The following is a 27,566-nucleotide window of genomic DNA, read 5'->3' as shown; positions in this document are numbered from 1 at the left end:
CTACACTGATTTCATAATTGGACTTAGTCTAGATATATGTAAGCAAGTAATCATTTAATTGATTACTTTTTACAAGACTATTAAACCTGAGTTAACTATTGAGATAAGATGAGGCATTATAAGTGGTGAATCTCTTACCAAAATATCATAATTCTTTTTGATTTTTATTTCCATATGGAAAATGCATAAATAATCTTGTAATAACACTCTTCAAAGTTTAAGTATATTTAAAAACATGTCATTTATTATTTTTTTCAGTTTTGGTACTGCTTAAATGCAGTTGTATAAATTACATGCTCTGCTTTCTCTGTTCAATTTTTCATACCAAAAGTATGAAAAAAAAGTATTTGGATCCTTATTGCACTCTGTTCAATCAATCCACTTATCCTTTAAAGAAAATGAAGTATCAGAAGTGAGGTCGACTTTTGTGTCCAGATGAGATGGTCAGTGGTAGTGTTACTGAGGAAAGTGAAGAAACTTCCCAGTACAGACTGTGGGATAGAAAGAGTCTGTAGAGAATAACCATGGAAACAGACTGGCAAAGGATAACACCTATTGTAATTACCTGAAAAGAAAAGGGAATGTTTTTAGTGCATGTAAAAAACAGAGAAATTATATTCAATTTATCATGAGTCTATATATACTTCATATGTATATATTATGTATACATACATATCTATTTTATATATACACTATATATATCAGGGGTGCCAAAAAAATGTATACACATGACTTGTACTCATCTTTTGTTATTGGTATATATTATTACAATTTTAATACAGTTTTTCCCTTTCTTAAAATGTGTATACATTTTTTTTGTCTCTCTCTCTCTCTCTCTCTCTCTCTCTCTCTCTCTCTCTCTCTCTCTCTCCTCTCTCTCCCTCCCCCCCTCCTCCAATTACACACACAAACACACTCCTCATCCTCTGGTTTTAGCATGGGTACATTTTTTTTTTAACCCCATCCCCCAGCATGGGTACATTTTATCAAATAAATTTTCAATTGGAAAATATGACTAGTGTTCAAAACTGTAATTGTTCAAAGGTAAAATTCCATTAACAGTTTAGAAATGCCAAAATAACATGCAAAAGAATAATTTGCTATGTCATTCTCTCCTTAGGGTGCACGCACTACAGAAATAAGAAAACTCAGTTTCTGGTTAATATAGTAATAGGAATAAAGCATGCCCCTACCTGAATCTTGAAGAGTACTCTAAGAGCCCTTTCAAAAATTCTCAAGTCACTTCTCTATTTTTGTAGACTACCTTCCTATCTATTTACCCTCGGTAAATACCTCAGGTTCAAGACACATTTGTGTGTTCATACTGCATTACTTGTAAAGGGGTCCTGGCAGAACTCTACTTTGAAATGATGGAGCTGTTCACCTAAGAAAGTAGGTATCAACACAATCAAAATGAGGCATACTTGAGTGTGGCACTCTAGTCTGCAGTCTGTTAAAGTAACTAGATTGATTTTTATAAATCTATCTTGATTTTTACCATTACGCAGCAAAAAATTTTAGTCATTTTTTTCTTAACAAAGATGTGTTATGAATTCTCTAATTTATAAAATAGCATTCTGAAATAGTCTAAAATATGAGTAACAAAGCTATTTTCCATCATTTTGCTTATAACTAACTTAAAAATTTTTTCTTTTATATTTTGAACTTCTAATTTATTTAATCACCAGTTTAATATTTTGTTTCAAAGTTTTATCTTAAAGAACTCTAGAAATCTCTGAATGGATAAACAGGCCTTTCCTACTTCAATAATTTCTCGATAAAGACTACAACAAACTTTTTTATCATGTATATTACTTACCTTATCTCTTTGGTAGTCATTAAACATGAAAGAAATACATGCAAGACCTGGATGGCATAAAAACCACAAGATACAGCCCTGAAACAAATGAAAAATAAGTCAAATAAGTGCAGCGATATCTTTATTTTCAGAATGTAGCAGATCAAAAACATTAGTAGCATATTTAGGAGATCCGGATAGATCTCAATCAACCTTTAGAGTAGAACTTGCAATAAAATATAGAAATAATTTGCTGTTGCTATGACATTAATATTTTGTTTCTAATCAAATGGGTATTTTCTGGAGTATATAAAATCTTAAATATTTTACATACACACATTTTGATATACTATAAATACATTAAGTAACAAATTAATAATTGAAGAAGGCAAGGTACAAATGTGTAATAGTTCTGTAAAAAATAAGCATGTATATTCATATTTGCATGTAGATATACAAAGAAAATATGTGAGAATACACAAAAACTGATAGTGGTTACCTATTTGAGGGTTGTTAGTATAGAAGAGAGTGGAACTAGGCAAGTAACATTTTAACATTATACTCTTCAAATATTTCTTTTCTATTGTTCCTAGAACCATGGCAATGTATTTTTCTTTTCCAAAATTAAATTTGAAATAAAATAATAAGTTAATAAATAGTAGCTGTTGAGATGCTTAGAGTATTGAAGGTAAAGAAAAAAATGTGTAGAAAATGTGTAGCATGCATGCTACTATTTATATAAAAATGGAGGGAAATATATAGGATGTATATTAAAATTCTCTGGGAGGATAAATTAAAAATTAATAGCAATGATTATATGAGGAGGTGATAACTGAATAAATGAGAGAGAGGTAAGAAACACATTTTGTTATCCTTTATATACTTTTGGATGTTTGAACCTATTCAAAAAGTTAAATTATAACATAAAAATAACTTTTAAATTCAAGAAAAATGGTACTGTTTTAAACATAAAACAAAAGAAAAAATTTAGTTTCTAAACACCTTACGTATACCTTAAATTTTTAAAAATAGGCACTATGATCCCTGTGAAAAATTCAAAAGCAAATGACGTCTTATTGCCTCTTTGGTACTCAGAAGCCTGAAGGGGGTTCCTAGGGCTGCAGCAGCAGCTGTAAAACACTCTACTCTAGGACACTCTAAGAAGGAATCTGGTGCTTCTTCCACAGCTGCCTCTCTGACTGCTCAGACTCTGTGTACTAGAGTGGGATGACTAAACAGCTTATCAGAATGCTGTTTAAAGTTCTCAAGATGAAAGAATATGGATTGTCTCAATCTGACAGAAAAACAACCCTTTAGGGAGGGAGGTTTGTAATGTTACTGCCCCAATCTCTCTTCTGATCTCTTCCTTTATTAAATGGGTATAGAAAAAAATCAAATTTGCTCTTCCCGTGTTTCCCTGAAAATAAGACCTAACCAGAAAATAAGCGCTAGCATGATTTTTCAGGAGGACATCCCCTGAACTTAAGCCCTAATGTGTCTTTTGGAGCAAAACTTAATAAAAGACCCGGTCTTATTTTCAGGGAAACATGGTAGATCTCACTATCACAAGAGGGACACAGTGTATGGGACACATATGGATGCAGTGAAACGGCTGAAACAATACACACTCATCCTCCTGGTTCTATCTGCTTATGCTGAAGGATAACTCCTCATGGTTTATTTTAAACCACTGCATAATTCTGAGAGCAACAGTTCGTAGTCAATTAATATAACTGTCTTTTGAGAAATGTAACCTGTATTTTAATTTCTAAAAAAATTCCAGTACTATAGAAAAAATGTGGAATCCCTATTGATAAAGAAATTGCGAGCCAGGCAAAATTGACCTGCTAAAAATTACATGGAAACTATTCTACGGGTTCATCTCATAGGTTGTGAAGATTCAATGAGGTTGTGAAGCACATAAAGGGCTTACAGTAGTGCCTGACACATAATCAAAGTTTAATGTTGGCATGTGGTTGCTTATTAACTTCCTAAGGAAAGCAGAACAAAGTTGATGATCAGAAGAAGCCATTTTCCCACCAAACCCATACTTTGGCAAACGTGATGTAGAACTCCCTTTTTAGTGTACTTCTCTCCACTGTGATGATTTGGTAGAGTCCGCAGCCTAGGGACAACGCTAGGCAAATTCTTAAAATGATTAGAAGGATCCCTGCTAAGCTGTGGTGTGAATGGTAGCTGTGAGGCCTGGTATCTTCAAACTGTTCCCAAAATAGCAAAATACTCTGCAAAAAAATAATACATTTAGAGAAAAAAAATCATACCTACTTATGGTAAAGTATTTTTTCATCCCTTTTAAACATCCCTTTAAACAGTATATAAACATTCCTAAGAGGTTCTAAGATTTATCAGACTATAAAGTTGTCAGTTAATAAAGCACAGGTGGTCTTTTCCTTGTTGACACCCTACACTAGAGAAAAAGGATTATCAAATGAGACCGCCTACAAAATATAAGAAATGCTATTGCTACTGTGACTCAAGTAAGACATCTCTAAGGATGAAAATAAATTGAAAAGATTAAGAGAATAAATATAAACTTTTTTCTAACTCCATCTCTTTCTTACTTCAACACTTCATTACCTACATTTCTAAACTTAACTTTTACCAAAAAAAAAAGTGCTATTATAGAACTACCATTTCCTGCTATCTACGTGAGGTGATGGGTATGTTAATGGACTTGTGATTATCTCACAATGTATATACATACGTGAAGACATGACCGGTGGAACACAAGCATGTGTCTACACAGCCTCTGGTTGTCTGTGTGCTCTGCCTTGTCGGGCTATTGAGGACCAGGGCCATCCCTACTGTATTCTTCACAAATGCTCACATACACTCTAGGGTAGTGTCATAATCTCAATTCTTAATTTGTATTTGTCTATGGTAATAAATTTACAAGGAAATAATAAAAATTGAATTTCAAAAAGGTATGAATTGAAAAATGAGAATCTAACCTGCTATTAAGACTATTCTCCACAAATCCTGAATCAAAAATATTAAGTTGGTATAATATCGCTCTTACTGTAATCACTTCTAATTCAGTTCTTTCTCATTAGCCCTCCCTTCCTGGCATTATCTTCTTTCTAAATATCACTCTCTATGATATGATCTCTCTCTAAAATAAAGCATGTAAATTTAATATACCTAATTCACTCAGCACCTACTGTACTAAATAAATACTAGAGGTGCAGAGAAGAATAAAGCACAGACTTTACTCTTTACTAATGAGTTTGGAATTTATTTAATAATGCATTAAAACTTAAGGTATAATATCCTTTACAGAGCCCAGGTATATATTTCATTTTCATCTGTAGCCAATGATGGTCACAAACTCAGTACAAAGTTTTATGTCTACACCTTTCTTCTTCATTTTTATAAATCTACTGCACATAAGCATATGGAGATCCTAGAATAATGTCTATACTACCGGTATAGAAGGAAAAAAAGGCTTAGAGGACCTCTCTAAAAGACCAAATTTATTTTTGTAATTGTTTTCAAAAACAATATCCCATTCTCTTTTATTCTACATTTTACTTTTTCATTGAGCTCAGATATTCACTTGCATTATTTTATGTATAAAGTAGTAGAATTAGACCTAACAATCCTTGCCAATTAATGAATCTCAAATTCATTGATTCACTCCTTTAATGTTGAATACTTACTATATGTTAGAAAATATGAAAGAAAGCTATTAAGTAGGAAATGAGAATCTCACCTAATATTAAACATACTGTGCTGGAATAAGCTGATAGAAAGCTCAAATTCAGGTAAATTACAATTAAATTCAACACTCAAAAGAGTAATAGATTATCTGACCTGTCACTCTTTAAGTTCATACTTTAAAATGACACAAATGGCCCCAGGTTTCCATTGTGAAATGAGATATGTTCAATCACACATTTCTGAATACTGAAAAGTAGAAACACTGAATGTCAATACTCACTTGTGTTATGACAATGAACACAGCAATGCCAGTGGATGCAGGAGTAGAATCCCACTGGAGAGGTCTGCTTTGAGACTTTTTCATTCTGACTATTGTCCAACCCATGCACAGACTCAGAAGTAGGTATAACATTTGAATTTGGGAAGCGATGTCAAAAACTAATGGAAATGAAAACCAAAGTCAACCAAGATTTCATAATACAAAGAACGATCCTTCTGAGTCGAGAATGTATTTTTAACCACAAAAAGAAGGGCATTTTCAAAGAAGCTGAAGAAATTCAGTAGTAAGAGATATTCAAGAATCACAATTCTAAAGAAGTAAAATGTTGCCATTAAATTTGTAAATTTATGAGAACAGTTAAAACAAAGGCAACTCTTATTTTATGTACATAAACATATATGAACACATATATATGTATACACATAGGCCTATATCATATCTTTATTAAGATAAACTTCAAATCTTTTTGTGTTTCCCATTTTTCTTAGCTTTTCTAACTACATAATCCTGTTCTCTATATCTTTCAACTTATTAAAAGAAACAAATTTTAAACATAACTTCTACAATGTAAAGAATACTGATGACTTCATTTCTTTGTTGCTAATTTTTTTTTTTTGGTGTCTGAACTGCAATGTGAAGAGTATTTTCTAAAACTATTAATAAGAAATAGCATGACAATAAAATGCATAGCTACTGTAACATCCGATTAATTCTGTCAGCTTTGGAGTCCTGAAGACAAATTGAAATACTCCATGCGTTAGTGTGATGTGCCACCAGGTGGCCATCACTTACATTGCAGGGGAAGCCTGCTCCGTTAAAAAGGACGCCACAAAATTGCAAGCATCAAGTTCACTGCTACAAGAGAATAATGCTTTAACAGTAGATAAATACTTTAAGTTCCATGCACACTTATTTTAGAAGCTAGTATTAACTGATTAAAAAAAAATTATCACTTTCTTATCATAGAATATTTTGATGTAAATTCTGGAATAAACATGATCACAATTTCACAAAATAAAACTTTCTTCAAATTGCCATCCATAACTATGATGTGTATAACTTTTACTTCTTTTATATAAAGATATTCTTAGGGAAACAGATAAAACTAGCTATAGTACAATACTTATATTTAAAAGTTACAAGCCAAAACCCTATTAATAATATACTTTTTCATATATATATTTGATGTATTTTCCCCCTGTTCTGCCATTCAAATTATAACTGTATACTCTACATTTTTACTTGTAATAGTGAATTCTGATAATGAACTGTCACTACATTTGAATGATATAAAATGTCATGGTCTTTCAGATCAAGCACAATTTTCTTTCATCATAGACTTTAAATGACTTTGACGCCAATTATTTTCATTAAACATTTCACAAATACATATTCAGTTACTTAGATAAAGAAATTATACCCAAAGGAATATTCCTACATAAATTGCTACTTAGCAAAAAACTACCTGGGTGGGGCGGGGGGTAGGAAACACCTGATTTTCTGGCTCCTTTCTTCATATCCTAAGTAATGTACATATTGATATAATACTATAACTGTGAGGATAGGCAGAACACTGCTTATTTGTTGTTTAAAATTAACCTAACTGTAGATAAAATGTACAGATCACACAAAAATCCCATTATGTGGGATTTGATGAAAAATCTCGGAATTTTAATCATTTAACTAACCAAACTTGTTGTCAGAACTACCAAAATGAGTAACATACATTTACTGTAGTTTTTAAAAAAATGCTTTTGCTTTTTAACCTACAGTGAAGATGCCAGACAAATATACTGTTTTATGTATAGCAGATACAAAATTTCAAAAGTCCTTCTTGAGTTTAATAGCTTTGCCACTGATGGGCTTTTATGTATTTTGCCTCTTTAGAGGCAAAAATTGCCTCATCTAAAAAGCATAAGCTAAATTATTTCTAAGGTTCTGTCCAGCTTTAAAATATTCTGTGATTCTGTTATATATCCTGAATTATCTAAGAGAAAGGAATGGGAGAAACCAGGGTTCTAGAAAATGTTAAAAAAGGAGAAGCAATTCTTGTTCATGCTCAGTAGGTGAACAGTACGTATTCTCTTCACAAGGAAAATGAAAGGTTTTAGAAGTTTTAGAATCTTAAAATAGGCAGCTAAATCAGGGTAAGTGGGTCCTGAGATAATAACAGAGATTACCACAAGATACCCTTTTAAAGAGTGATGAGATTAGAAGAAAAATATGGAAATATAAGGAAAAGTAAACCCAACAATGGTGTCATATTTAGAATCTGAGTTTTTAGAGCAAATCTCAACTAGTTTTCCAGGACTGAGAATGGCATATGACCTGATGTCCCTATGAAGTTCCCTTTAAAAAGTCATGTTTATAGACACTTTTAAATATTATTTTACATCATGCTTAACTCATAAGAGTTCATATATATATATATACACACACACACATATACATACATATGTATATGTATATATGTATATATATAACGGGGGTGACAAAAAAATGTATAGAAGTGAACACTTTGGTCAATGTTGCTCAGGCAGTAGTTCACCGTAATCAGAAGTGTCTGGATGCTGATGGTAACCACTTTGAACACTTCTTGTAATTGCAGAAGTCATAAGTGACTTGTATTCATTTTTTGTTATCAGTATATATTAAGTATTACAATTTTAAGAGTTTTACTTTCTTAAAATGTGTACACATTTTTTTGGCACCGTGTGTGTGTATATGTGTGTGTGTGTGTGTGTGTGTGTGTGTGTGTGTGAATACATATATATATATCTATATATCTGTGAGTTCAGCTCAAATATAGGTGTATTCTATGGCTCTGGGTCAGAATAGAGAAAAAGAGTGAAAAAGGGATGAAAATAGGGAAAAAAAACTTCAGCGTGGGATCAGAAAACTTGGGTGTGAGTCTTGATGCTACCACTCCATAGCTGACTCACATTTAGAAATTTGCTTCATGCTACCGAACCCAGGTCCTTTATCTGCAAAATAGAGAAAAGCAAACCTACACTTCACTGAAGCTTTATAGAGGACAAAATGAGAGAGCATATAAATATGGTCTAAAAACAGAGCTGCACACATTACCTATTATTAAGTAGAAACTAAACAGGACATATGGGCACTAAGTCTGTAGCCCTGTTTTCAGTCATGCTAAATTCAAACCAACCTTGAATGGAAAAATTGTATTATGACAAAAAAATTTACAAAGAAGGAAAACAAACAAGAAGCAGATAGCAGGTTTACATTTTTAAAAAAAGCTCAGAAAGATACTCACATTCTGCCAAACTTCCCATAAAAGGTACCCCTATTCCATCTTTGGAGTAACTGAGGAATTGAAGAGGAGAGTATTAATGTAAATTGCAAATGTGAAAAAAAATTGTTCATATCAAATCAAGCATAATTTTGGTGGACTAATTAGGATTAATTAGACGTAATGATGGACACAGTTTTAGTGGTTGTGAGTTACCTGGAGAAATGAATGTAATTAGCTAAAGCTGAACCAGCTTGTAACAGCAATGCAGTTGTCAGAACTTTTAAAATCATGTGCATGGGTCCTCCTTTTTTAATAGCCTGCCACAATGATTGAGCATAAATGCAAGCAATCACAAAGTACACTAGGACTAGGAGAAAAAAGAACTCATGTAACCCTGTGAAGAGAAGAAAGGAGTTTGCTTCAGTAAAACAAGCCAGTTATAGTGTTGGGTTGCTTTCAAATCTTCCTGTCAACATATTTCTTGTTTTTTAACTGGAGTCAAACCATTCACTTTTGTAAGAAAGAAAAAAAGAAAATTATTGAAACTTAGAATTTTATACTTTTGGATAGTTTTAACTATAAGTAGGCAGATTAAACTAAACTAGTTAAAGTCAATCTATAAAACAGCATAGTGGTCACCCAGGGAATAAGTCCAAAGCCTAACCATAAGACCATAGTTTTGTTCAAAAACAGTAAGTTAAAACAATGATTTCAGCATTGGTAGAAATACTTTTTAACTCCAAAGTGGATTTCTTTCATAAGACACTTAGACACAGATTTAGTGAGTCAACAATTGTATAAAACACCTTGACAGTGGGCCTCACAGTGTGAGCCCTGGGCCAGTAGCAACAGCATCACCAGGGAACTCGTTGGAAATGTAAATTCTTGGGCCCCATCCCAGATCTACTGAATCAAAACCTCTGAGAGCAGGGCTCAGGAATCTGTGTTTTAATAAGTCAGCCCTTTAGGTGATTCTGATACAGCTAAAGCATGAGAACCACAGCTCTGGAATGTACCATGATCTTAAGTTTCCATTTGGATAAAGCTTCAATATCCCTGTCATGACCAGAGTCCCCTTCTGAAGTGAACTGTCTTCAGCTCTTATGAAAGAGGAAACCCTATGGTGATCACGTGACTGCTCCACAGTTACCTTAAATTATAACACCTGGCTAAATGGCTACCAATCCAAAGATAGCCATTGGCCAACAGCATAATTTGGTTCTCAAAGGTAAGCTAAGCTAATCATATTCTCTTGGGAAATCAAACCATAAAACATGCTAAGGATTTGGCAAAAGAAACTGAAGTTGAAAGGAGTTCATATTGGGATAGGCCAAAGGAGTCAAACCAGGCCACGATAAAATAAAATTTTTGAGTACACTGAAATATTGAATGAGCAAAGGGAACTGGATGGCAAAGACAAGAACGAATGTACAGATTTTATATTAAAAATTGTGCCTGTCATTAAGTGGCCTCTAGTTTCTTCTAGTAGCTTTTCAGCAGTCTTCATGCATCCTCAAGATAAATACACATTTTTCTCTGCTACTTGGTATCTTTTGACTGTGTCTTAATTTTTCAAAAATTTCAGAAAAATTTTATAATAAACTAGAGGGCTAGCTTTGAATTGAATGGCTTACATTTATTTGGTTACATCTAAAGCTAGTCCCTAATGCCATTAGGGCTTTTATATTCTACCTAAATAACACTAGAGTACAGTGTCAGTGGCTATGAATAGACCTATTGAAATCTGTGGAAGATCAGTCTAAATTGCAATCACTTCCATTCCACTTGTGAATCTGCTCCAGTATCTCATTTTGGGTAAACTCCAATCAATAAGCAGAGAAGGGAATACTTCCATTATATGGAAAACAATTTCAGAAAAGCAATTCAGAGGATACAAATACTAGGGAAAATAGTCAATAAATAGTCCAAGCTCAATCATATTTTTGGCATGGTTAGGAGAAAAAAAAAGAGGTTAAGTATTTCAACCACTGGGTGTCTCTCCTGCTCTACATACATAAATGCTGGTAGTCCACTATCTATTCCAGGTGAAAAGGCATCTTTAGACTTCAGGAAGAGATGATCAAATAAAGAAAAGGCATCTTTTCTTTTAAAAAATTCCTTACATAGACAAGTATCCCAGCTTTAGAAATAATGGGACAATAAGCCTGGGACTGTTATAGTAATGGAACAAGACGGAAAATATGCTAAACATATTGTAACTGTGAGTCAGTAAAATTCTTTTTGCTAGCGCGTTTTAAATCTTGGTTTTTATCTCTCCTTCTTGGTATAAAGAATTAAACATGGAATTCTATTTAAGTTTTTATTTATAATTCCTTACAAGATAAAGTTGCAGACCCATTAGGTTACAAATCCACCACAAAAAGAAAATCCTTAGACGATTTACTGACTAATCAAAATAATATAAGAAAGAGAGAAACTTTTGAAAATAAGACATATGTCATCAGCAAAAAAATGTTTTAGAATTATTCAAGATTAAATGTATCTTTTAGAACATTATAATCAATAAATTTTGAGATAATATATCAAATAACTTCAACTAGGACATTTGCCCTATACTTTGTTCACTGATTTTACCTTAACTATTCCTACCTCGACCCTGTCCAAAGATAACTTTAAAGATAAAATATTGGTTCTGCACTCACTGTTCTTTTAAATAAATCACTTCTAGAAAAAAAGTCTGTTTTTTCCTCTTCGGTTAACAACTTTACTTTGGGTCTGCCACCATCCTTCACAAGAAAGCAATCTGTTCACTTTGAAATTAAAATCTAATTTTAAAAGAGATAGATACTAGGCATTAAATTTTACCTACACATGAAATACTCTTAAATGAGCATGCAATAGGTGACAAACACTTACGTTTTTACAAAGTGTACAGACTTTAAGGCAAGCTTAATGGGAAGAAGCATTGACAAAATTCAGTAGGATAAAAACTTATAGGACAGCTTCAAAAAATTCATCTCCAGCTAACTAATAGGATATGGGAGAAAAGAGGGTAAGAAAAGGAGACAGAGTCATTGCGTCACTGATCAGCACTTGGAATACTCCTGCCTACAAACAATGCTTTCTGTCTCAGAGCCCAATGTCCACCCCACCCTCCAGTGTCTCAAGATTTTTCTTTTTTATTTCTTTTTTTCTAATTAGAGTTTATTGGGGTGACAATTTTTAGTAAAGTTACATAGATTTCAGGTATACAATTCTGTAATACATCATCTATAAATCCCATCGTGTGTTCACTACCCAGAGTCAGTTCTCCTTCCATCACCATATATTTGATCCCCTTTACCCTCATCTACCACCCCCGTTCCCCCCCTACCCTCTGGTAACCACTCAACTATTGTCTGTGTCTATGAGTTTTTGTTCCTCATTTATTTCTCTTGTTTCAAGATTTTTCTTGATTCGTCTAAACCAATCAAATAAATTCCAATACCCTTGCCAATAAGAGATAAGCCTAACCCATTACTTAGACACATTAGTGTATCCTTATCTTCTTTTTGATAACTTCACTTACATTTTTCTCATGATGTTGTATAGTAAAGGCATGTGACCCAGTTCTGGTCAATGAAATGTGACAAGGGAGCCTCTGGGAAAGGTTTCCTTGCTCTTAAAAAAAGAGATACTCAATTTTGCCATCAGTCATCCCTCAGTATCCAAGGAGGATTGGTTGCAGGACTTCCGTGGATACCAATAATCCGTGGATGCTCAATCCCTTATATAAAATGGCACACTAAAGAGATATGAGGTGAAGAATGTTCAAACAATTGCTGCAGAGAGGCTGAGGATCTGTGAAAGTAGCTGGAGGCTACAGAAGGGTATGCCTACATATCACTTCATTCGCATGGATTTAGGATAATGCTTGGCATATTGGAAAATTCAAGTTTTGCTTTTTGGAATTTTCCAGAATTATTATGATTATTTTTTAACATTTTCAACCTGTGGTTGGTTGAATCTGCAGACGCAGAACCCAGATACAGAACCCAGATACACAAATACAGACAGCCAAAGTTGACAGTCACAGGATAGGAGAGTAGAGAGATGCTGAAAAAAACACCCTGAAGAAGCTTTGGAAATTTTTGATATGTAAGATAATTAATTTCCTTATTGTCTATACCACTTGTATTAGTGTTTTCTGTTACTTTAAGCCATAAACATTCCAGTGCATTATCAGCAATAGGTTACCAGAGCTAAATGGAAGACCCAACCCCATTATCTGTTGGGATACTAGAGGAGAAAGGGAAAAGAGAAAATGAACATATCTGGAATCTTAAAAACAGTGAAATGGCAGATTTTATATACCAATAAAAACCAGTCTACTTTAGATGGTAATGCTTTACCCCTCAGAATTCTGGGTACTTCTTCTTTTGGTTTCTAACAACAGCACAAATAGAGTTAATAAGGATTCTAATATTTTTAAGAAGCAGTTTTATTTTATTTTACTTAAAGCATGATATTCCTATGTAGCATTTTGCCAAGTGGCATCAAACTTACATTAGTTTATTTATTTATTTTTTAATCTAGACCATGTCTGTAAAATAGAGGATAAACCAAAGTCTGGTAGATATAAAATACATAATTATTTTGAAAGAAAAGAAATATAAAATTTAACCAGAATAACATGTAACATTAATTGCAACTATTCGCACCAGGTTATTCTAATTCAAACCTCTCAGGTATATGGTTTAACAGTTAATTCTCAGTAGAAAGCATAACAAATCAATTTTCCCTATTCATGGCAGAAAATTAGACAAACGAGCAAAAGTTTCTAAAATGAACCAATTTGGGTATTATTCCCTGGAAACCAATTCCATACCTGAGGCTACAAAGTAGGAAGAATCCCTCTTAAGGCTATACTTTGAAAGCAATACATTACCAAAACAATGTGGAATATGGACTTTCAGACCAGTGGTTCCGCACATTAGAAACAACCTCAGAGCTCTGACCAACTACACATGCTTGGCTTCCACTCCAAAACCAAATCGAAGTCTCTGGGGGTGGACTTTTTTTTTTTAAAGCTCTCCAGATGCATACACAGTGATGGGTTGAAAACGACTGATTTAGACTTCAGTGTAGAATTAATCACATTTTATGGCTATGTTAAGGCCTTTAGGCACTTTAATCAATACAATGATGGAATCCTTAAGAATTAAGCTAGTCACATAACATATTTGAATACTTTTGGATACTTCTAGCACTTTTTGATAATCAGTCCCTACAGAGCAGCATCGCACAGAATCCCATGCTTAACGAAAATACATACTATGTATAGTAAGGTTTTGTCCCTCATTTTGTCCCTCATTTTGTCATTGGTCGTTGATGACACGACCAATGTAACATTCCCCATTCTAGTATAAAAAAAGAAAAAAAATGAATTTCAGACATAATATAAGCTTCTAATCAAAATCAGTCACAGGAGAAGATAGGTCAGAAGTTGGGCCTCAGAACCTAATCATAATGGTTAGTATGAACCCTAAAGAAAAAGCTAGTCATAATTCAGGATGTTGAAAAAAATACTAGAAGACACGGGCAAGGTCCCGGATCAGCCAGGCTGAGATAGATTGACATTCAGTGGCCTGAGCATGGCACAGGACACAAATTTCATCACTCTATGGTCTATGGTCAATGTTCACATGTCAAATTGGGAATAAGAGATCAGAAATGGGAACCCAGATAAGGAAGCAAGAAAAAGCATATCAGGATCCAGTAGCATCTCATGGATTCATATAATAAATAAAACAACCTCTTAAGCCAAAGGCCTACTGCCTAGAAGACAGTAGCGGGAAGGGCTATTGATCTGGACTCCACTAGAGGCAGTAGGGTTTGCATGTACAGCGACTGCAGCAGAGTATTAACTCCTGTTGAGACTTGACCAGTCCTAAAAATAAGTATCATATGAAATAATGAAGTCTTAAGGTCAAAAGGGGCACTAAAAACAATTTAGTCCAACTATCAATCCAAGGCCAGCAGTAGACATGGGTTTTATCAATGTCTTTCCATACTATGAAAAAAAAAGCCAACATCTTTTATAAAGATAAAAGAAACGGTAGGGCTGAATTAACTTCCAATAACTATCTACACTGATCTAAACTACCATTAAGTGAAATTTAACCGTTAAGTTTAAACTTTGCATTCAAAAACTTGAGTAGTTTACCCTTATGTCATCTTCTTTACAGAAAAAACTTCCAGAATTTACTATTTTAACACATTTAGCATCCCACTTTCTCTCTCTACCTCTCATATTCATATATACATATATATGTGTGTATGTATATATACACACACGTATATATGTATATCAGACCAAAGGATATTAAAAAAGTTTATCTTTTTATACATTGAGTTACTTGTGATGTATTGTCCATAACACATGCTCCATGAGTTGCCTTCCTACCTGTGGCAATTTACACCTTGAACTAAACAATCGCTTTGGTAAAATGTAGCCTCAGCTCCTCACCCTACCTCTACCCACCCACCTTGATAGCGAATGAAACGTAATGAGACTGAATTTTAGCAGATTGACTCTCCCAAATCGGTAATGAACTCATGAATTCCTTTTCTTTTTTTCTTTTTTCCCCTTCTTCCACCTCCCCCGCCCCACTCCGGTTCAAGCCATTGCTTCTCAGTCTCATTGCGTAGGACACAGCTCCCTGGCCCATGCTGGTTTTATGAGCCTTGCAGCACCCCCAAGGCAGTCGGTCGCCAGTTGTTGCTTGTCAGCTGCTAGCTGGCTGCCGGCCTCTCATGCTGGCTGCTGGTCACTCACGCTGGCCACCAGCCGCTCATGACGGTACACGGTAGCCCGGTGGCAGCACTCAGCAGCCCACAGCTGCTCAGGGCAGCTCAGCTCCAGGGAGAGGTGTTGTTCACAATCTTAGCTGAGAGGGCGCAGCTCACTGGTCCACGTGGGAATTCAGCTGGCAACCTCCAACCAGGGAGGAGCACGAAGCTCCAACCACCTGAACCACCGGGCTGGCCCCCTTTTTCTTTGGCAGATGTCCTACAGATCTACAGTTTTCTATCTGACATGTTAATTTACAAATCTATTAGGATCCTTTATGGCATGTCTATCATGAATCACAAGAAGTCATTCATTTCTGTTTGGGCTAGGTATCTCACTTCAGTAGTAAAGTACACAATCTAAAATTTTGATGAAATATTTCATAGGAGTAAATCTAATTTTGGAAAGCATTATAAACTTTGATCACTCCTACTGTGTTTCCCCAAAAATAAGACCGGGTCTTATATTAAATTTTGCTCCAAAAGACACATTAGGGCTTACATTCAAGGGATGTCATCCTGAAAAATCATGCTAGGGCTTATTTTCTGGTTAGGTCTTATTTTTGGGGAAACACGGTAAAATGGCTGTAAGCACCAATAAAGGCAATCCTTAAATCTGCTCAGACAAGCTATTGAAAGGATAGTGAGACAAAGTAGCATAGTTTCTAATCTCTATCATTGAATTTCCAATTTAGATTTCTCAACTTATTAATATTTTTCTGTTTATAAAAATGCTAGATTATCAGTAAGAAAAGATTTAAAATATGTAGAGGAAAATAAAACTATCCATAATTCTAACCACCCAACATATGGAAATAATCTGTTAATATTTTTTTATCTCTATTTATCCTCTGCATTTTTTAACATAGTCTTGAAATCATACAATATAAAATTTAGCGTTCTGCTTTTTTAACTTAATAGTATGGCTATTAAAATCCTGTAGAAGATTCATTTAATCATCTCCCTACTATTCAACACATATGTTGTTTTTTAAATTTTAATATTCTAAAAACACAACATGAAAAACATTCGTGCATAAATCTTTTTCTGTATTTAGGACATATATTTAAATGTATATTCTTACCAGATTCTCCAGCACTAAAATGATCAAGTGGATTCCCTTCAGCGTCCGGGTTTAATAACATCATTTCAAATGATATATCTTCCACCTGAGAATTCTCATTGTCATCTTTGCATGTATACTTGTCTGCATAAAACACGTACCACATTTGTGGATACGGAATCTGGGACACTGTCAGATTATGTTCAGTCTGATTCATGGCCACTTTAAAGAGAAAGAAAATAGCACTTTCAAAGCAAAACTCTCAAATGTATTAATTGTTTTAGTCATATAATCAATTTGAAGTTAACATTCTCTTGTTGAGTTCTTCTTGCCTTAGAAATCCAAACTCTGTTGTAGTATTGGTATATGGCCTGTAAATCATAAAGCAGATACAAATAATGTATCTTGACTAAAGGGATCACTATAAAAGTGCTATGAAAACCACAAATGAGTAGAATGGTCTCACTGAAACTCTGAATTTTAATTTTAAATATTGTGAAAATTTTAAAGTGGGTTAGTGACATTAAAATTTGTTTTTCATTGTGGTAAGACATACACAACACAAAAGTTATCATTTTAATGATTTTTAAGTGTTCAGTTCTGTGGCATTAAGTATATTCACAATGCTGTATAACTATCACAGTGACATTTTTGAAAATTACTTATTTGAATTAAATTTAAAAGGGAGTATTCAACTTAGGAAATCACATCTAGAATAAGGATGACTTTCAATACTTTCAAAAGATTTTCCAAAACCTTTTTCTGATTGGTAATTCTTAAAAAAAAAAATAGAAAAGTGGAAAAATAGAAACTATATGAATATAAGACTTATGCTGGGTTAGGTCTAAATAGTGGTGGGGAGAGGGGACACATGAATGTTGGCCTCACACAGATCTGTGCTTGAATCCTGGCTCCAATACGTACCCTCTGTGTGACCTTGAGCAAGTTACACAAGCAATGACACTCACTTTCTTCATCTGTAAAATGAAGATAATACTGAGAGCAAAGAGCTGATGCAAGGACCAAGTTATATGAGTCTCTTTTCATGGTACCTGTCATATAGCACTTGCTGAATAAAGCTTAGTTCTCCTTTTCCTTTCTTTAAAACCATGTGGTTATACTAATAAGGGGTTCTCAGTCCAGGGCAATCCTGTTGCCTTCCAAGCATTTGAAAATGTGTGGGGACAGTTTTGTTGTCACAATAGTTGAGAAGATACTTGGAGGGGGCTATGCTAAGCCTCATGTAATTCAAGGTAAAGTCACACACAAGAAAGACCTTCCCTCCCCTCTCCCCCCACCCAAAATGCCAATAGTACCTCCTTCTCTACGAAACACTAAATGTCTAAGATCCCTTCTCAATTTAAAACTGTGATTCTGACCTAAGAGGTAGTCACTAATACTATCACAGTTACAGGAGAGTAGTGCCTCAACTGCTGTGTACAATAAAAAGAGTAGAAGAGTTAAAAGAGCAAGTCTTAGCCCTACTACTTAATAACCTTATGACTCAGCAAATAAATTACTTAACCTCTCTAAATTTGTTTTTCAGTAGTAAAATTAAGATACCTGTGTGATCTACCTCAGATTCTTGTGAGGAGCAAATGAGACGGTATATGAAAATCTTATGTAAAAAGTCTGATTTTTGTCCCAAGTCAAGTATTCTTAAAATATAAGATTATGATGGGCCCAATTCCCAAATCTAGACTGCCACCACATCCCAACTAGTCTTGATCCTATTCTCAACTGAAGAAAAACTTTCTAATAAATAAAAGACATGCCTTAACTGGAAATTTGCATATGGAAGAGATTTTAGAGACCACTATAAAATTATTCACTTTCTTAGGTGTAATATGGTAATGTGGATAGTGAGAAGAATATCCTTATTCTTACAAGATGAAGGCTGAAATATGGTGGGTCGAATTGCTCATGACACCCACAGCTTATGTTCATAAGGCTCCATTAAAAACAAAAATCACACACATAGAAATATAAAGCAAATGTAACAAAATATTAACAATTATTGAATCTAAGCCAAGGATATGTACTTTTAAGGATATATACTTTGCAGGTTGGTTGTACTATACTTTTAACTTTTCTGTACAATTGAATATTTTCCTAATAAAAAGTTGGAAAAATGTTATTTATAGGTTATCTTTATAAATGAGATACAGATGTATCTAGTCAGAATTGAAATTTTGAGTACTTGGACTTTATGATTGGGAATTTCATTAATAGCAGTTAAACTGGACAAGATGATTTTATCAACAATACTACAGCACTGGCATTTTTTACTATCTTAATTTAGCTGACATTTATACTGTTTTCTTTACTATATAGCTTCTGGAACAATGTAACAAAGACTCTAATTTCTGTTAAATATTTGAAGACTTTTAATAAGAATGCAATATATAATCAATAAGTATTAATAGCTCAGAAATGTGCAGCTTGCAACTACATAATCTGGACCTCATTATATAAAAGCTCTGCTATGATGTTGTTCTATCACTTGCACTTTTTCCTCGTAGATAAAAAAATATAAAAATTAACCACTGTATTTTTACCAATACACTTGTTAATGTTTCATTTTAAATTATGCTGATTTACATCAAATTAAAACAAGAGAGTGTTTCAGAAAGTGATAGTGACTTCAGTTTTTGTCTTACTGACTTTTGCTGCAGGCCTGGGAAACAAGCCTCTTGACAAAACTGTGTGTTCATTGTTTTTGAGACAAAAGACTACAGCACAGCACGCATATTTTATGCTGATGTAATTAGTACCTCAAATATTAACAAAACTCGAATTGTAGGGAATGGAGTTGAATAGCTAATTATTCAATTATATTATAAAAGGAAGTAAATATTGTTAACAAAAATACACAGAATAATAATATACTAACACCTTTAAATGACTTATAAACATACCAAATGTAGAAAGGAAATATATGCATATAATGTACAAAGACATCCCTGAATATGTATGTTTTAAATACAAAATTATATTTAGCTCTTTTAATCTGACAGCAAATTACTCTGAATCTCCTTGTTAATTTATTTTACATAGAAACTTATTTTCAGGGCTTTTAAATGTCTTTTTGCTTGCTTTAAAAACCTACAAAATAGTTTCTATAATATTTTTAAGCTGATGTTTAATGAAAGTACTAAAAGAGAACAAAGGAAGACAGAAAAATAATTTCTCAAACATTAATTTGGGAGAATGTATACTCACAAGCCACATTTGACACAAGGGGATTTTTCAAATCTGATAGTCTTTTCATAGTTCAGAAGTAGTAAGGTTTTACATAGGCATTAGGCATAGTTAATGAACTCATTACCAAGTAGGTGAAAGGCTATTAATTCTTAAAAGTCTCATTAGTGGCCAGGAAATGAGAATTATTTCTACAAAGACATATTGAAAAATATTTGGTACTACTACACTGTCATGAATTTAAAGATATGCTTTTTGTTTCAGTGCACTAAAGCTCATAGCTTAAGATTTGGCTTTTGTTATTGGAAAAAAAATTGATGAAATATGTGGAAAGTTATATATCTCACCAGAACTTAATTTATTTCCGGCCCCCAAATTTACCAAAACAATCTTCTTCTTTAAATGTTCGTGTTTCCTGAGATCTTCCATCCCAACAATTCCAAAGAATACCCTTGCACTCAACAGAGTAGGAAAGAGGAAGGGAAAGTAGAAAAAGAAACAACACCAAGAGGTTTTATAAGTTACAGCCATATACTGGGGTGCCAAAAAAATATATACAAGTAGACACTTTGGTCAACGTTGCTCAAGCAGTAGTTATGCATAACCAGAAGTGTCTGGATGCTGATGGTAACCACTTTGACCACCTCTTGTAATTGCAGAAGTCAAATATGACTTTTGTTATTGGTATATATTGAATATTACAATTTTAATACAGTTTTCCTTTCTTAAAATGTATATATATATATTTTGGCACCCTCTGTACACACACAGCCACACACACACATACATATATATATATGCAACTCCATCCTAAAGAGTTATAATTACAATCACAGCATTTTAGGACTTTCAGAAATCTTAGAGAAAACTAGTCTAGCTTCCTTGTTGTGTACAGTGTGATAAGTAAAGTGTGGCTCAACGATAAAATTTTGTGATAAGTCACCAGCAGTGAGTCTCAGTTTAGCAGTCTTTCCTTTGCATCCTATTGTTTCTCTATATACATAAGTTCTATTACTGAAGGTATATGACACATACCCAAATTATGATTTTGCAAGTATATATAGTGTATGGTATAATACTGACCATGTGATACAAGAAAATAAATCGATTCTAATAGCTCTAAGTTTTAAACTACCTGGTAAGTTTTTATTGGAGAAAGAAAAAGACTTTGAGGTGCCAAAAAGAAACAACCTACCAACCAAAAAACCCTTCAAGCACTAAGCTCTGTGGTAATTCATCCTACAAATATTTAGTAAATGCTTAACTCAACAGTAGGTATCCTAAATTCTCATTCTCATAGTATCACGTAACTAACATTCATAGTACTTATCATAATTGCAATTTCACATTTATTCACATTGATGTGATTCATTCCTGTCACACCCACTAGTGTTTTGGACTGGGATAGTGTCAGTATTTTGTCCATGATTTATAACTAGTGCCTAGCATAGTGCATGAAACAACAGAAGTGCTCAGTGAATGAATGAATGAATGAATGAATCAATCAATCAATAGACCAAAAGGGCCCTGCTGCTCTCACTGACTGATTTTATAACAAATAAATAAAATGTAAAGTGGTAACTATAATAAGTGCCCTGGAGGAAAACAAGAGGCTATAAAAACTCAAGTGATAATGTAGCGGAGGGAAGAGCCAATGAGGGGAAGGAAGGACAAGTAGAGGAAAAGCCTGTGCAAAGGCTCAGGATAGCACTAAAATAAAACAGGCACTCCAGATAAAAGGGGGACAATGTTGTGAGATGAAGCTGGGGGCCGGGGGTAAGCAATGACTAGACTACGATGGCTTTGCTGATCAGGTTAAGAAGGCCTGTCTGTGCTCAGAGCAGGAGGAAACCACTGATGTATTTAGGGGTGTGGTGAGGAAGTGAATGTGACATAATGAAATATGCTGTTCAGAAAGATTATTCTGGTTACAGCGGGGGATCAGCATGGCTACAGTGGCCAGGTAGGAGGCTACTGCAGTAGTTCAGGCAAGAGATTATGGCCACCTGGAATAACAATAATGGGGGTAGAGATGAAGAAAACTAGATGAATTCAAGAGATATTTAGCGATAACTTACTGATAGGTTGGAAGGGGATACAGAGGTCAAAGAGGGGAGTGTTGGAAGACTCCTTGGTTTCTATCTTGTTTACTAGATGGATGGTGGCACTAATTTCTAAAACAGGGAATATTGGAAGAGACCAAGTTTGGATGGGCAAGAACTTTTTATACACGTGGAACACTTAGATGAGCAAATTGGTATAGAAAAGAAAGGATAACTGATAATGAGCACGTGCATGAATTTCTCAGGTAAGTTCTAGAATTCAGGGTTGAGGTAAAATAGTTTATGTAACTGTCTCTTTGACATCTGAATCCACTCATTCAGACTTCTGCATACTATCAATGTCATCTCACAAATCTACATAAAAGGACCCCACAATGGGTGGCAAAGGTTGGGGACTTCTACTCTTACCCCTATTCTAGCTAGCTGCCTTGTGAGGGAACCAGAGAACTGCTAATGCCAGGAAGACTGGATGTTTAGATACGGCAGTGTTTTATGTGACTAGACTAAAAGAAGATTCAGAGACACAATATGTAGAACATGGTAGAGGAACTATAAGGGTGAAAAGGGGAGAGGGATAATTCTGATTTTTTCTCATGGAGGCTTCACATCCTAATGTCTCCTACAACCAACTAACTTCCAAGAGGTAAAACAGATAGCATGGCACATGCTCTTCATTTCTCTATTAAAAAGATCTATACTCACTCTGGATGGCTAACACCCTAAAGCATGTGGTAGTGTTGATGAGAATGGAAGAGCTCAAGGATTCAGACAACTAGGACAATAAAAGCAGGGCCTGTCTAGAGGCAAACCTAAAGGTTTACAAATGATGTGGTGCTGGTACATCCCAAAATGACATATTGTGTCATCATATGATTACATCCCTAGGTCTAGTAACGTGTTGGAAAACATGATGCTTCACATGGGCTAAATTACACAATTAACTGAGATAATACATCTGTAGTTTTAGCTCAGTGCTGACAGTTAAGAAGCAGTTAACAAATGTTATCATTGACTCTATGCTGCCACTGGGTCAAAATATATCTGCCATATATGTATGAATTATGTGACCTGTAAGAAGTCTGAATGAGGGAAAGTATGCCCTTATAAATTATCACATATATTTTTTAAAAATTTGAATGATAAAGAGGGGAAAAAGGCATTTTATCTTTTGATCAAGGAAAAGGTTCATTTCCTTAAACTTTAGTTTAAAACACGCTAGACAAAGTGTCATCACAGTGTGATGTGTGCTGTGTCAGGAAACATCTTGGTTTGTAAACACTGTATTTCAACACTAAGGAGGAAAAATCAAATCTAACAATCAAAGAAAAAATGATATACTCACTTGTCAACTGAGCTTTGGATAATTTTTCACTACAAGTATAACTATGACTGCTTTCCTGTAACGTTAGCCATTCCTGGGCTTGGAAGAGGTAGAGTTTAGCTTCTTTTCCAACAGCTACTGCTATGTTGTTGATTCTGACACACAGAAGAGCATGGTCACCTGGACATTAAAACAGAAATTACAAACTAGTTTGGTCTTGTAAAAAAGTGAGGCGATAGGACAATTCAACACCTCAATTTATCAAAATGGGAATTTAAGAACACAATTTTTCTTAAATCTCACTTAACTAGGTATATCATATAAGAACGTCCCATTCAGATGCAAGACAAGAAATTATGCTCATCAGTGTGTGGTGTTTCCTTATACTTCAGCTGATAACTGATGACATTTCACTGAATAAACAGCAATATATGCTATATGTGGACCTTTACTATAATAAAGTTTTTGCCTTATTTTACAACCAGTCCACATGTCTTTAACATCTGTTCATAATATATAGAAATTTCCTGCCTAAGTTTCTTTTGTTTTTTAATATAACATGGCTGTTAATGCTTAATTATACTTTTAATGTAAAAAATAAACACAGCGAATAGCAAGAAAGTTTAATTACATTAATTCTGAGGTAGACATTTAACCTGACACAAAATTTGACATGACTTTTACAGTAAAACTTTCAGAATGTACGTTGCAAGACTACTATAGAAAGAGCCGTGCTGCACACACCAACTACATTTAAGGCCTAGAAATAAATGGCAAAAAATAGTTGCCTCTATGGAAATGGACTCGGTGAGAAGTAAAGCAGGAGACTGTTTTTTTCATTTTTCATTTTAAGGTTTTCTATTCTTTTTGCTGTTGTTTCCTATTTTTGTTATTATAATTATTACTTTGATTATAATTATCACTTTAATACATAATTTACATTTATAATATGTATCAAAGAATGTCTAAGTCTCCTACATAAATTGACTACATTATAAATTATCAAAAGTCTTAAAAGTGATTTCAAGGCCCTATTAACATCTTAAATCTCATTCTGAATTAGAGTTCATTAGTTTGGTATAGTTTTGGTATTACTATCTTACTGAATTCGAATGCACTGAAAATTGGTAAATATATATATACAGTGGGTGCCCAAAAAATGTATACACATGACTTGTATTCATCTTTTGTTATCGGTACATAATGAGTATTACAATTTTAATACAGTTCTTTCCTTTCTTATATGAGTATATATTTTTTTGGCACACTCTGTATATATGAAGTATGATCAAACAACATGGTGAATGTTTAAATAAAAAAAAAATTATTACAGTAAAAGACACATTAATCTCTCTCAAAATACTCCCTCTCGCTTTGAACACACTTATCCCATCGTTCTTGCCACTTTGTGAAGCAGTTCTGGAAGTCCTCTTTTGTGAGCGTCTTTAGTTGCTCTGTCATGGCTGCCTCGATGTCCTGAGTAGATCCAAAACATTTTCCTTTTGTGACTTTGGGGAAGAGCGAGAAATTGCACAGTGCTAGATCTGGTGAATAAGGTGGATGAGGACACCCTGTAATGTTTTTGACAGAAATTGCCGTACCAGAAGCAATGTGTGACATGGAGCCTTTCCATTGTGATCACAAAATATGGTGAATGCTGCTGCCGAGTGCCATCCCATGGAAAGGCAGGGATCTTCAATAAGGGAAGTGGCCCGTTGAACCTTAGTAACAGTGTGTCACAAGTTTCAACTTGTTCAGTGTAGTCAGTCAGGTGTGAGCTACAGTTGAGAAAAAGTGTGTTTTAAAGTGTACCGTAAATTATCCTCCATTGTGACAATGTTCTGTGTCACACATTGCTTCTGGTATACAACAATTTCTGTCAAATAAAAACATTACGGTGTGTCCTTACCCACCTTATTTACTGGATCTGGCACAGTGCAACTTCTCGCTCTTCCCCAAAGTCAAAATGATTCAGGACATTGAGGCAGCCACGACAGCACAACTAAAGATACTCACGAAAGAGGACTTCCAGAACTGCTTCAGAAAGTGGCAAGAATGATGGGATAAGTATGTTCAAAGTGAGGGGGAGTATTTTGAGGGAGATTAATGGCAATGTGTCTTTTACTGTAATAATTTTTTTAAATTTAAACATTCACCATATTGTTTGATAGCACTTCGTACACACACACATACACACACACACACACATATATACACACAGAGAGACAGAGAAAAAAAAAAACACGTGGAAAACTCTATTCCTCAAATTTTCTTGAGATATCCGGATTTACCACATGCTTCTCTGTTTTCCAGGTAATCATCATGAAATATCAGGATTATCTAACTCTCGCTTTTAGACATGAGTAATAACTACCATGTCACAGCTTCTATACATCCCAGATTTTCCAGCACTGTCCAGATTGTGCCATTTATTGTAGTGAAACTGCTCACTGTCAATACTCAAAAGTATATTTATAGTCAGTTGATTAAGAAAATGAATATATTAACTAAAAAATAATAAAACTGTTTCTAGAGTTTGTATTTCATTCACCCAAAGTCTATTCCATATTGGACTTTGTAAAACTGAGTTGCATCACCTTTTCTCAGCTATTTTGAAAACCAGATTTAAAAAAAGAAATTCACTTTCCCCTCCCTTTAACCACCAATTCTGTAATTTTCCAATAGTTTAAACTGCTTTCCCACACCAAATAGCTTCTGATTTCTGTTATCTTCTAAACATCCACTCTGGGACAATATTCTGATCTTGCATCTTTTAATGCTAAAGGCCTTATGAATCAGGATCCTAACCTCATAAAGGCAAATAATTATTTGAAATACGGTAGTAGCCAAATTAAGAGTATGTACCAAGAGCATGTATCAAGAAAAATTTTGAGGATGCAAATACAGCAAAAATTAGAATAAATTGTAAATTAATTCATTGAATAATTATTGATTTTTGAGGGAGATCAGAAGATAAGAATCAAATGCAGTTCTAATTTCAGAAGGGCCACATAGGATACAAATTATGAAGCTTCCAGGACACACTTTACATACATTTCTGTCAAGTTAATTCTAGGCCTCATGGTCCACCTTAAATCTACTCCTGTAGTAGAGAAGTAACCAAATAGTGACAACTAGATCAGATTATCAAGTATTTTATTTGGTTTCCTCTCCACTGCAAGTAGGTTTTATTAAATGATCTTAAAAACAAAACAAAACAAAACAAAAAACAGGATATCTACGTTCCGGGACTTAAATGCGCACGTAATTACAGTGCCTTAATATATATAAGCAGTCTGAGACAGAAGTGAGCAAATGATGCTTCTCTGAGGGGATCTCGAAAAATACAGCAGTCCTGTCATCTGTACACTTGTATGGGGAGGGTTGGGGAGGCAGCCCTTTGGGTGCAGAATACAATCAGTAAGCGGGGGAGGGTGCTGACAAGGATGTAGGGAGCAGCAGTAGTAGGGCTGGCAATAAACGCATCCCCACGACTCCAGTGAGCTGCGGTGGGGGAGGGCTGCCGGCGACGCTGGAAGTCCAGGTGAACTGGGTGAGGTTCCCGGCCTGGCCGCCTGGCTCCAGGTGTTCCCACACACGGCAGGGAGGCGCGGCCCATCGGATACGTCCACGAGCCTTCATCCCTCTCCCCGCCCCCGCACCTACCGTGGAACTGGAACTGACCGATGCTCTGGCCCTGAGCGTCTCGGGCCGAGGCGCTGCTGAAGCTGCCCCGCAACGTCTTACCCTGGCTGCTCGGCGGCCACCAGCAGCAGGTGAGGGCCACTGCCAGCAGCCGCAGCCCCCCCATCCCCGCCTGCCCCTCGGCACCCACGCTTCGGCCTCTAACCGCCAGCGACTGCCAGTCCCACGTCGGCAGCTAGGGAAGGGGGAGGAAGGAGCAGGACCCGTGTCGCGGACCCGCCCCCAAGAGACTAACAGCCAATGAGGCGGGCCTCTCTGCCACGAGCCAAGGATATTCACCAATCAGAGTGTGAAATGGGCGGGACGTGCTCAGCGCGAGTCCCATCATTCTCCGGCCTGTTGGCTAGTTCCCGCCTTTTTTTTTTTGATGGGGAATCAGGAGGATGTTACTTCAGCGTAAGGAAAA

The 27,566-nt window shown here is 35.0% G+C and overlaps 1 protein-coding gene across 2 annotated transcripts; it reads right to left on the bottom strand.

The window, feature by feature from the left end:
- Positions 1-163: 163 nt before the first annotated feature.
- GPR180 (G protein-coupled receptor 180) lies at positions 164-27,566 on the bottom strand. Of its 2 annotated transcripts, none has more exons than XM_033105123.1 (9): positions 27,122-27,566; positions 23,477-23,635; positions 16,892-17,092; positions 9,229-9,409; positions 9,037-9,086; positions 5,760-5,917; positions 3,850-4,041; positions 1,820-1,897; positions 164-565 (listed from the first exon to the last, which is right to left on the bottom strand). In XM_033105123.1, exons 1-9 carry the CDS (start codon positions 27,264-27,266, stop codon positions 407-409), a joined length of 1,323 nt encoding a protein of 440 aa, XP_032961014.1. In that variant the 5' UTR covers positions 27,267-27,566; the 3' UTR covers positions 164-406. The 2 variants fall into 2 exon arrangements, with proteins under 2 accessions (XP_032961014.1, XP_032961015.1); XM_033105124.1 differs by having other exon boundaries at positions 223-565; positions 27,140-27,344.

This window comes from Rhinolophus ferrumequinum, chromosome 4 (genome assembly GCF_004115265.2).
Source record: "Rhinolophus ferrumequinum isolate MPI-CBG mRhiFer1 chromosome 4, mRhiFer1_v1.p, whole genome shotgun sequence".
Lineage (NCBI taxonomy): Eukaryota > Metazoa > Chordata > Mammalia > Chiroptera > Rhinolophidae > Rhinolophus > Rhinolophus ferrumequinum.
Note: the sequence above shows the minus strand (reverse complement) of the source record. Positions and strands in the feature narration are given on the sequence as shown.

Excerpts from the sequence above, each read along its gene's own strand:
- GPR180 (XM_033105123.1), bottom strand. The coding sequence starts at position 27,266 with ATGGGGGGGCTGCGGCTGCTGGCAGTGGCCCTCACCTGCTGCTGGTGG. Across the intron at positions 17,093-23,476 it reads ATCCAAAGCTCAGTTGACAA|TGGCCATGAATCAGACTGAA; the intron begins GTGAGTATATCA and ends TTCTCTTTAAAG. Across the intron at positions 9,087-9,228 it reads AATTACATTCATTTCTCCAG|TTACTCCAAAGATGGAATAG; the intron begins GTAACTCACAAC and ends TCAATTCCTCAG.